Raw genomic sequence first — 12287 nt, 5'->3', positions numbered from 1 at the left:
GTTTCTGAAAAGAAATGGCCATACTAACATAGAGTATTTTTTTTGAAAACCCCCTTTTTCTATTGAAAGGGCACAACTGCTCCCAAAATGAGAACCTCCCATTTGAGCTGAAGTAGTTCTGGAGTTTTACAGGGCTCTTTTCCGCTCTCCAGAAGTTGTATTACAAATCACTGACACGTTTTAACCTGTGGTTGCATTTTATCCCAATTTTATGCCTATTCCGTACATCATTGTGTGCAAAGCCTGCAGAGCTCACAGCCAAGAGCCCAGGGCTGAGGCAGCACCCACAGGGTCCAGACAGATGGATGCAGACAGAGCCACAATATGGACCCTGAAGGGGGCTCCTAAATCTGCTGACAGCCAGAATTGGCTGCAGGACCAAAATCTGATGGTTTTGTGCCTGCTGAGCTCAGACAGGCACAGCAGACACTGCTCTGTCTTGAGGTGAACATGGGTCCCCACAAGGCACTTCTGCAGCAGTTCCCTTCTCAAGTGCTTCAAAATCCCTTTATGATGAAAAATGAGCTTTTGACAGCTCTAGAAAGCAACAGCCAAAGGGATGAAGTGTCCAGATTCGGAGCTGAAGTCCCCTGCCAGACCTGATGCCAGTGATGCACACAGCAAAAATTGTTTCTGTTTTATCCAAATCCTTGCTGCTCCCCTGAAAATCATTTTACATCCCCCATCCTCCTCAAAATACTCTCAAATCGCCAGAGAAATCAGCATTAGCCCTCCTATCACACCAAGTCTCCTGAAAATAAGTTCCATCCCAGCAGTGCCAAAGCAGCCAGCACTCAACCCCTGTGCTAAGCCAACATCTCATTCTGTTCCTCTGCTGGATGGAAGGGAGTGAGGACACACATCCACAGCCTTGGCCAGGCTTCTCTGAAGCTTAAGCTGCCTGTGGAAGATGGCTTTGCAAGAGAAGACTCTGAAAATTGGGGTCTGGGTGGGCATCTTGGTTTTTTTAAGCCTAATCCAAAGAAAATCACCTTCATCTCATGAGCTTTCACAGCCCTGGTGCACTGAGGAGGGCAGGGACACACACTTGAGCTAAGGTGGATTTAACAGCAGGAAGGGATACATTCCTGATATAGCTGATAAATCTCCAAGGTTCTCCCTGCCTACACTTTAAATCTCTGTTTTATTTGAACTTTCTGGGTATGAGATTGAATATATTAACCAGCTCCCCAACAAGCAGCAGGAAACACGTTTTGATGTCAGGCTGGGGCTCTGTAACCTCACTTTGCCCTGAAGATTCCGCCCAGCCTTCAAGAAAGCGAAAGTCTGTGAGTGAAAAGGGAGAAAACAACTCTTCAAAACCCCAAGGCCACTGTGGGAGCTGCATCAGGCTGAGGCTCACTTTAAACACTGTGTGCTGCTCGTGTGATCTGGCGGCAGCGGACGAGCCGTATCCTGTTTTTCACAACACCGGGCTGGAGTTACTGCAGCTCACATTTTGTTTAAGCATTCTCAACTCCCACAGCATCACTATAATTAGTGTGGAGCCAGCTTGCAGAGGCAGCAGAAAGGGCCAATCAGGCCAGTGCTGAGTAATTAGATTGCAAGGAGTTGATGTGAGTCTACACACGGTAATAATCGATCCATTTAATCACCGCTTAATAAACATTAAAACCCTCATCCGCGCACAGCCAGCACCTTCATTAAGGAAACGCTGCAGGAGCCTCCTCTCCAGTGCTCCACGCTGCCCATTCACAGGCTTTTGCCAAAACACCCTTTTAAACAAGGGCCAGGAGAGCTGTTACACATATCAAAGCACACATTGAATGCACACTGTAAACAGGACATCACATCACAAAAAAAAAATTCCCCACTCGGGGCAGCGCTTCCATAAACATTGGCCAACGTACCATCGGTGAAATCCAGCGCGTACACTGGGAATCTTCGTGCAATGTCATCAGAAATCCCCTTGCCAATACTGAGAAAGTCGTGCAGCTGAAGAAAGGAAGGAAGTGCTGTGTCAGTGTAAGGGCTCATGCATTGTTAAAGAGATTAAGCTCCTTATTCAAGCCTGATAGGAGCGAGAGGGCTCATTTTCAATAGGGCATTCAAATCCCATCTTGTCGTGATAATAAAAATAAACTCGCCCAGATTCAATTTATATCCTCATAGCATTGTAAAGGAGAAAATCCCCCAGACCACCCTGTTTTCCTCCCTTCCTTCCTTTTTCCCCCTCCCATCCCTATCTGCACCCCTGCTTTGCAGGTGAGGGAGCTGAGGATCCACTGGATGGATCAGACATTGGGTGTCCTGGGGTTGAGGTGCCTTCCCCATCCCTTCACACAACTTTTCCTTTAGATGCCAGCACAAAAATTCTCCTAAATCCATGTGAAACCTCTGAAAGAGGATCCCCAGCAAGTGCTTTGCTATGGCAAAGGGAGACCTCAAAAGATGCGAGGAAATTCAGGCTGTCTGCACCTCAAACTCCATCAACAGGGAAAAGCTTGAGTAAATCCACACAACCATCATTTCTGCCCTTAAAACACGATAAAAGCACTGGGGAAGGGTTCCAAAAATCCAACATTTTCCCTTTTATTCCTGATTTGGGGGCCTGCAAGGTGCAGTGGGATTGCTGATAGGATCTGCTGCTCACCACAGGCAATGAGGAGCTTGTCAGGAATATGTGACAGCTGCTATTGACTCTCAGCCTCCCAATCCTCACAAGTCCTTCCTTATGGAAAGCACATGGAAAGCATCAGGGTAGGCAACACTTACAAATGAGGCACCTGTCAGATTTTTTCCTGTTACTCTCAGAGCACACAAGCCACTCAGAAAATCAAATGCACCTTTATGCAGTGATAACAACCCCAGCTGCCTCAGCTAAAACATTTCATGTATTTGTTGCAGAAACAGGCACAGAAGACTTATAACCTCTGCTAGGGAGTGTAAGGGGGGAAATAAAAATTACAGACACAAAATTTACAGTGACAGATCATCTCAAAGCAGCAGGGAGCTCTTCCTTTGGCTGCCTCATGTGGAAACTGATAAAAATGACTGCTTTAGAAAGGTACAGTGCTCATTTTATGGACTACACACAGCTTTGCCTTCTCTCCTGGGACTCACCTGTTTGCAGCACCTGGAAAATCAGTACCACAAACAAAATAAAGAAGGGGATATTTTCCTTTAGGAGGAATACACCAGGCACAGCAATCACTGGGTGTGGGGTGCAAAAGAGGAGCAGCTCCTTTATCAGTGACTGTATCATCTCAGATTTCAGCTATTTAAGTCAATTCTGTTGCAATGTGCCAATGCACCTGTAGGACTTTTCGAACTTTAAGACAGTTTCAACTCTAACCTGAACAACCAGGATGAGCAGACAGATGTGTTACCAGCAAAACATCTGCATTTGAAGCATTTCTGAAAAAATCTCAGTGCTTCAACCATATTTGGTGGCAGAGTTGGACATCAAAGCCAGATGCACTCGAAAAGCAATTTAATTTTTCCCCCCAGAAAGAGATTCCTGAAGGCATGAGTCAGCCAGAGAATCACAATGGCCTCAGACTGGGATGTTTACTTATCATGCTGCAGTGAGCACAGGGAAAAGGATGCTCAGGGTGTCTCATCTTCCAGGGAAGGAGGGGCAGAGGCTGCTGCTGGCCTGGGGCAGCAGGGAGGGGGCTCTGGGGAACAAAACCTGTTCCAGGCAGCTGGGAGTGTGCAGAGGAGGAAAGCACTGCCTAACTCATCCCACAAGGCACCAGGGTTATGGTTAAGACCCGCCCTGATTTCTTCCACGCACTTATTTCTTGTGTGTGTGAGTGTGGAATGAGGGTAGGGGGTGTCAGTGGAACGTCACCAGCAGGAAAAGCTGTTCCTTCTGTTGGGCTGATCCTCCTGTGAGCTTTCCTCTCTGCTCTCTACCCTCAGACTCAACCTGGGCTGCACCAGAGATACCACAGAATCACAGAATAGTTTGGAAGGGATCTCAAAGCCCACCCAGGTCCAAAGTCAGGGACACTTTCCACTATCCCAGGTGGCTCCAAGCCCTGTCCTTGGACACTTCCAGGGATCCAGGGACAGCCACAGCTTCTCTGGGCACCCTGTGACAGAAGGATTTCTTCCTAATATCTCATCTAAATCTACCTCTTTCAGCTTAATGCCATTCCCCCCTCTCCTGTCACTCCACGCCCTCTCCAGCCTTCCTTAAAGTAGAAGGCTGCTAAAAGACTGAGTTACAAAAGATAAAAAATACAGAATATGAAAGACTGGCCTCCTAAGTTACAGCCCTTTTTGGTTTCACTTTTATCCCCCAACCCAGCCAAAGAGCTGAAGTTCATGAATTTTTCCACTTTGCATTCTACAAATGTCTCCCAGTTTCTTGCCATTATTTGGGTTAGAGAAGAGGCTAAGCCAGCACTTACCAGCTACAAAGCCAAACAGAAAAAATGTGCTCCAACAACTCTGAGCCTTCCCCAAAAGTGCTGGGGGGCTGCAGGAGTATTTTACAGAGATCAGGGACATGAATCTGTGCAAAACCACAACATCCTCTGTATCCCCCTCCTGCTGACGCCGAGCACACACAGCCCCCTCAGCAAATCCACACAGGACACAAAATCACAGCCAGAAAAACATCACAGCTGTTAGGGGCTCCTCCATGAACAAAATCACAATTAGATGCCTCAGTAAACAAGAGGATTTCAGGCTGACTTAATTATGATTGAGTACATAGCCTTGCCTAAATAATCCTCTGAGACGAGCCAAAGCAAAGTGACAGTGCTGTAGGCACAGCAGGGAATGTGACTGTCACATCCCCCTCAGTATTTCAGCAGAGGTAAAAACAAGCACTTGCAAAAAATCCCACTCACACACCCAGAATTTCAGGCTTGGTTCCTCTCCCATCACTGCAGGACCCAAGAGGCCAGATTTTCATGTCACCCAGAGACTTTACACCTTCCTGAGGGCTCACTTGTCACAGTCCAGGGGCTCCTGGGAGGGTGTTTATTTCTCTGGGGGTGGCTGACAGGCTGAAATTACACTCCTGGTCTCACATGGGTTTGTGCTCATATTAAATGCTTCCTCTCCACATGGGAGGAAAAGCTGGAGATGGCTCTCAGGACCTGAGGAATCCAACCTAAGAGCTCAAATCAACCTCACTTCTCCAGGCAAACCTTGGCTTGCCAGGAAATCTCCTTTCCCAGCTCTTTGTACTGGCAGGGTGAGGTGGGGATAGAAAGGCTGCATCTCCCAAGAGCTCAAGGATAAAATGGTTTTAAAAAGACAAAACACTTCAGCAAATCCAGGCCCACAACTGTCAATGCCAAAAGCAAGAGCTGAAGGAAGAAGTGTCACCCTCTACAGAAATCAGAATTCAGCCTGGCCAAGGCTGCTTTTCCAAGCAGGCCAGCGGGAATCACCAGTCTCAGGGCCAAAACCTACAAGCTCAGAGTCTCATCCAGCCCTCCTCACCAAACCACAGAGCAGAAACCCCTCTGGAGACATTTTTTTGCTATTTTTAGCAAAAGACAAAGTCACTTCAGCTGCTCTAACAGAAATCCATTTGAAAGGCAAGGTGTAGAGGGTTAAACTTACTTTAGGTAAATTACTACTCCAAATATCCCTGCCTTGCATGACCTGGGTTTAAAGAGGGTTTCAGGACTTGTTCTGCAAAGTTAAGAGCAGATTTGGGGTCTAGCAAAGTTCAAAGCACTACCTATAAGCAAGGGGATTCCACAGGCAAAACATGAGCTTTGCTCATTTCCAGATGTGCAGATCAAACCCCTTAAATCTGTTCCAGGGGGAAAAAAATAAGTGATAAGTGAAGCAGCTCCTGCACTATAAGCAATCCAAAGCTTTGGGGTTATTTGTAATGCAGAGACAGGAACAGCATGCTGGGGATGGCCCAGTTTGTTTTTCAGGTATGCTGTCTGCTTAAAGAATGGATTTCTGAACGGAAAAACAAAGCAATGACCAACACACAGGAAATTCCAGAAAAGAAAGCTGAGTTACAGCATTTCCCTCCAACTTTTAAGTACAAAGCAAATAATGTTTTACAGAGCTACAGATCAAACAGGGAGAATTCAGGCCAAATACTGACAGGCAACTTTTAAGTGAAATTACCGTGCAGAGATGGCCAAGAAGCTTTTTTGGCTGCAGGAAAGACAAGCAGCAGCTTCCTTCAGAGCCTTCTGATTGTAAGGATTAAGTACCTTGGACCGACAAGGAGCAGGGATCCATTAATCCCACCCTTCACTAAGCATCTGGAATCCAAGTCCTGCAACCATTTCAACCCCCAAGTGCTCTGCATCCCTTCAGCACCTTAAAGTGGCTTTTTGGAGATTTATAGCAAATCTGAGGAAGGTGGATGTGCACAAAGCAGAAATTTGGGGAAGAGTTGGTGTTGAGAGCTGCCTGGAAATGCTGCTGCACCCACTGGCCTCAAATGTTCACCTCCTCACCCCAAATCCCCATGGATGGATGGATGATGGATGGATGGATGGATGGATGGATGGATGGATGGATGGATGATGGATGGATGGATGGATGGATGGATGGATGGATGGATGATGGATGGAGGGATGATGGATGGATGGATGGATGATGGATGGATGGATGGATGGATGGATGGATGGATGGATGGATGGATGGATGGATGATGGATGGATGGATGGATGATGGATGGATGATGGATGGATGGATGGATGGATGGATGATGGATGAATGGATGATGGAGGGATGGATGGATGGATGGAGGGATTTGGACACCAGGGCATGGCAGAGGTGCTGGCCAAGCCTCACCTTGAGGTGTTTGCTACCGTGTGACTTGCGCCCATCTTTCCTTCCTGAGGGTCTCTGATTGGCCACCGTCAGCAAGTGGCGTTGGTACACCAAGGCCTCCTTGAACTCCTCCTCAGTTTTGGTTTCCAGAAGCTTCTGCCGGAAGGTTATGTCTGAAAACATCGTGGCAAAGGTCCTGCCCACTTCTGTGGCCGTTTTGGTGCTTTTCTAAGCAGGAAAAAAAAAAAAAAAAAAAAAAAGACAGAAAAAGTGCTTGTAAAACCGTTTAATTTCACTTCTGAAAGGTAAACCCCATAATTTATCCCTCTGAAGAAGAACCTGCCCACCTCCCAGGATCCCAGAGAGACCTGAGGGAGGAGGGCACATGTGGAAGTTGTTGCAGATGAGCACACATCCACAGCGGAATCCTCTGGAGGCACCACCGCAGGTCCTGAGGCCCTGATTGATCTTTACTTGATCAACTTCCCAGAAACCAATCCAAAGCTGAATCATGCTGAGTGTGCATTTTATCCCTGCTTTCCCTTCAAGACAAGACAAAAATCTTTGCTACTTAACATCACCTCAGCATTGCTGCTCCTGGGGTGGAAAGGCTTCTGCAGGTACTGATGTCTTATCTGAAAGACTGAGATTATTGTGCTCATCTGATTCCTATTTTCTGGGCATTAAAACTCAACTCATTTGGCCACTCTGGGGCAATTCTGGCAGCACAAGTGGAGGTTGAGAGCTCTCAGCTCAAGTAACCACTGGCACAGAGGAAAGGATGGGAAAAAACAGCTGAGAACACACACAAGGAGCTCTTGTCTGTCTTCACTAAATGTTTGGAAGGGACAGGAGTCTTGCAGACATGAAAAAAGTGTTTATTTTCAGTATTTAATATTTCTGTGAGACACAGGCCTGATCTGTGGGGGTCCAGCTTCCAACAGAATCCAAGCTGCTTTCCTACTGCAAGAAATTAAATGCAAAGGGAAGAGTAAAGGAGGCTGAGGTCCCCCAATCCCTGCACAAACCCACCAAATCCAAGCTCTCCAAGCCCTGACCTGCTCCTGCTGTGGCCAGGACAGGTAAAATACTTGCCAAGACTAAATTACACAGAACCACAGCTCATTAAAAGCTCCTTCTGATGCCAAGTTTTAACCCACCCACCTCTTCTACACTCTACACTTATCAGGCAGCAGCTACCAGAGACACCCAAACATTCCCCCAGCCCTGGAGCACCTCCAGGCTCTTCACTCTGCTCTGAAAAGAAGAGTGAGCATCTGTGATTGATCCCAATTGCTTCTCATGATTCACAACCGAACAGATGAACAATTTCTCCATGGACACAACCAAATAATTCAGTGTGGGTGACGCAGAAGCTCAGGCGTGGGTGGCACTGAGCTGGTCCCAGAGTCATTGCTAATGCTGTCCTTCCTCCATCACTCACATCATCCTCCTGTCTGCCATTTGCTCAGGAAAATTGTAACTGCCCCATCTTCCATTTGCTCCAAAAAATTGCGGCTGCCCCATCCCTGAAGTGTTCAGTGCCAGGCTGGATGGAGCTTGTTGCAACCTGGGACAGTGGAAGGTGTCCCTGAACATGGCAGAGGTTGGAATGAGATTGTTTTAAATGTCCCTCCCAACCCAAACTATTCTGGGATTCCATCACCAGGAATGTCCCTTCAAACACTCACTAGGGCACATTCAATTTAAGTTTCCAGGGAGAGGTTTGGATTCAAGTGAAGGATTTTCCCTGAGACTTGCTTTTAGAGTCTGTGAACCAGCCTGGATTTGCCATCACAGAGAAGGCTCCACCTTTCACCTCTAAGCAGCAACAATCCTTGGGCTGGATGCTGCAATGATTGCTTCAATATTCCCAATGCTCTTCCCATTCTTCCTTCACTAAGGAGATGAACAGTTTAGAGAGGACAGATATTTGCAGGAAAGCTCTTTATTTTTTTACCTTCCTCCATATTAGCAAGGCCAAGAATCTGGATTCCAGCATAACAAATGCCCATTTTGTGGACTTTCCCCCCTTCCACTGAACATGATGCTGTCAACAGGTTAATTATTTTAACTGCTGCACCAGAAATGCGCACTTGGGGCTGGCTCCACCAACCCATTTAAAATAAAAAAGCACATTGGCAAGTGCAAGCTCTGTTGGCCTCCACTCCCTTCCCTTAATTTGATGCTGACCATTGGAATTGCAAACTCTGGGGATCCCAGCGGATATGGAGCCGCTGGCGAGGGCTTTGCACGTAGCTGGCCCCAGATAACAATGAGGGACAGATCCATGGAGCTGCACACAGCTCCAGGTGTTCTCCCTCCTGCTTTGCACAAGGAACATCAATATGTTTTCAGCCTGTTGGCTTCAAGGTCCATGCCAAAAGCAAGTTGGGAAAGACCTGCCAGAAATCCTGGGAAAGAAGGAAACACCAGGATTCCCATTTAAATGTGGGTGGTGGTGAAGGGAGGAGGAGACAGACCAGAGCAGCAGGTGCCAAGGTCACACAGATAGCATTGAAGAGCAGGAAATTGAATCAGGACATATCCTGTCCCAGGAAAGGTCCTCAACCTTTCCAGCACCTCCCAGGAGCAGAGCCCCAAGGTGTAAACAGCCAGCTGAAGTGTGAAAAGGTCTTGAGCTTTGAACCACTCAGCCATCAGCTGCAAGAACCACCTTGGTCAGGCCAGGGCTTTCTAGGAAGACAGGATGGTGATCCCCAATTAACCTTGATGCACCCCATGATAGCAGAGTCAGACTTGGATGATCCTTGTGGGTCCCTTCCAACTCAGGATATTCTGATTGCAGTAAAAATGTTCTACTGTGCCATTCTTGTCAACACCAAAGAACCAGAACTTGAGCAAGCTTTAACCTTGCTGTTTCAGGTGCTAAAAGCTCTGAACCCAAAGACCCTCAGGGACAGGCTGACCTTAAAAGCACCACAGCTCCCAGAAAGTCTCACCTTCATTGCAACAGAGCTCAAAAAAGAATCATCTTCCTCTTGGCTGCATCACCTCCAGCTGCTGCAGCCACACGTGCAGGGTAAATGTCAGCCCCATCAGGGAAGTTTGTTGGGAAGCAACCCAGACCTTTGCCCTGGGGCACCAGCTGTAGGCTCACAAGGGCCTTTCAAAAGCTTGGCTTTAGCAAGGAACAGCATTTCTTACTTCTAAAAATAGCAGCTCCAGCTGGAGAGGGGAATCCATGGAGTGTTAAGGGCATCCCAGGTGTTTGTGGGGACCAGAGAGTGTTCTCCTCCCCATGAGGATACAGGCCATGAGACAAGGACACAGCCCGCCAATCCACCCCTCACCAGCAGCATAAATCATCTTGACAGCTGCTGAGAAGACCTCAGGCCTTTTCACATCCCCTTGTGTTTTAAAAACAAACCAATAAATGTTTAAAAACATTTATTAACCCTTGGAGGAGCCCAAGGAACAGCAAACTCAGGAGAAACTGCTGAAATTATGGAGCAAGAAGAACAAAACTCACCATTTTGGGAGGAGCCAGGACCAGTATGACAAATCTGACTTCACAGGAGTTCTCCCCCCAGTTCTGAGGCCTCTCCAGGCGGCTGATGCAAACGTGACGTCGCTGAAGGGACTTTATAGTGCAACTGTGGGGAAAAGGGGATTGTCAGACTGGGCCCCACAACTCCAGGCATGATCTCCCCTGGTGCACATGGTATAAAAACACATTTCACCTTTGAGAAACACATTATGATGTTGGCTGAAGACATCTGAAGTCTTAAACTTAGTTACTATCAGCCCAATTCTGCTCCCTTTTGTACAATTTGACATCTATGTTTTGATGGGAAATACCTTTCAAGATTTCAAGGTGTATTCTGCCTTTTCCTCCAGCTGCTTTTTAACAGCCAAGAAAACAAATGACAGAGAGCACAACACACTGAGTACCTGCAGAGCTACAGAAGCTTCTACACACACACACAAAAAAAAGCCTCTTATTAAAAACCACCTGCATCATTGGAAAGCAGATTACATTTCATTTCACCTGATCTCCCAAGGTGCTTCTGGAAACACTAAGGCAAAATGCCAAGCCAATGTACTCCCACTTCTGCCTCAGGCAGATCTCTCTGTTGTAATGGTTTTCCCCATTTGCTCCCAGCTGTTGTTTTCCACTTTCTGGCTCCCAAGTGTTAAAGAAACCAGGCTGACCTCCCTGCTCAAGAACCACAGAGATGGGATTAGTGCTTGGAGGGAAATCCTTGGCTGTGATCCAGGGGCTGGGATGGATGTTTGACTCCCAGAACCAAGACTAACAAAGAAAGTCGTGTGGAATGAACACAGGGATCATCTCCAGAGGCTGTGAAAGATCAGGTTTGTCTCCACCCCAGGATATTTAACCAGAGCTGGGACCTGTTTAGCTGCCACTTTGCCTGCTGGAAAATTTTGGGGTTTGCTCCAGGGGTAGCAAGTGAGTAATGCCAGCCTGGCATGCAGCTCTCCTGTTCCCTTTAAAGCCACCAACCACTTCCCAACCCTTCTGTAAACCACTGGTGGAAAATGCACACAGGGTTTGTCTACAGGCACCTGGAAGAGGTATGGAAGTGTTTTACTACCTCAGAGTCATTATTATATATTCCCCTCCTTTTACCTGGTTCAAAGTTATTTCAGCTGCCTCCTCTCTTTTGTTCATCTAACAAGCACCTATCACAGTCCTCCAACAGAGGATTTATTTCTCTAATTTCTCTTCCATAATCCATCTTGTTTCTTTGTTTTTGAGATGCATTCTCACCCCCATGCACCCCGAGGGCTGTTCCATTAACAAGATCTTTGGCTGGAGATGTCCTGGTCTGGACTACGTCAGATTTTCTATCTTCAATAGATTGAAGATAGAAAATCAGATTTTAATATCTTCAATATTTGCGTTTAAAAAAATTAAAAATCACACCATCAAGTATTTTCTTACTGAGTTTGACTTCCTGATCTCAAACTGGAAGCAGCCTGCTTCTACAAATTAATCTCATACAGACACTTGTCTGAGAGCAAGCAAACAGCTTAATTAGAACAATACAGGGCATGAGAAAAATGACACTGGTTCATTTATTTCCTAACTTCCCTTCACCACAGCCTCTTGTTCTTTTTGTACTTGAATCAGCTTTGCAAGAGAGAAAGATCAAGGCAGGTCTTAAGGTGAGGAATAAATATCTTTTGAAGTAATTGAAAATAGAGTGCAAGCAACACTTGTTTTCACAACCAAAGCCAAGCCCCTGGTTGCAATCCAGCTGTGGCTGGACAGCAGACAAGTCTCCTTGTGTTACAGCTCAACAAGCCAGAGGGGACCTGAACTCTGGGCTTTGGACCAACTGGAGAACCTTCAAGTGGCCCAACACCTTCAGTTCTGCCACCTTCACCCACCTGGTCACCAGCAGTGAATGATTACTGAAAGCATTCACATTAATTCTGAGCTCAGCTCTCAGCATTTGCACACCTCAGCTGCTGAGCTTGATGCCTTGTGAAGGCTGACCCAGAACAGAGGTTAGAGCTAAAGAATAAAGCAGGGATTTATTAGGAGGCCTCAATGGATCCAC

At 46.8% G+C, this 12287-nt stretch overlaps 1 protein-coding gene across 1 annotated transcript in view; it reads right to left on the bottom strand.

Annotated features, from left to right (window-relative positions):
- The window catches only part of SLC4A11 (solute carrier family 4 member 11), a 92373-nt gene that overhangs the window by 31617 nt on the left and 48469 nt on the right, over positions 1 to 12287 (bottom strand). The window contains exons 7-9 of the mRNA XM_058024903.1: positions 10229 to 10352; positions 6757 to 6963; positions 1872 to 1956 (exon numbers count right to left, since the gene is read on the bottom strand). Of these exons, the coding sequence (XP_057880886.1) occupies positions 1872 to 1956; positions 6757 to 6963; positions 10229 to 10352 (416 nt within the window). The remainder of the gene's footprint in view (positions 1 to 1871; positions 1957 to 6756; positions 6964 to 10228; positions 10353 to 12287) is intronic.

Source organism: Melospiza georgiana, chromosome 5, assembly GCF_028018845.1.
Source record: "Melospiza georgiana isolate bMelGeo1 chromosome 5, bMelGeo1.pri, whole genome shotgun sequence".
Taxonomy (NCBI): domain Eukaryota; kingdom Metazoa; phylum Chordata; class Aves; order Passeriformes; family Passerellidae; genus Melospiza; species Melospiza georgiana.
This window is presented reverse-complemented; position numbering and strand designations above follow the sequence as displayed.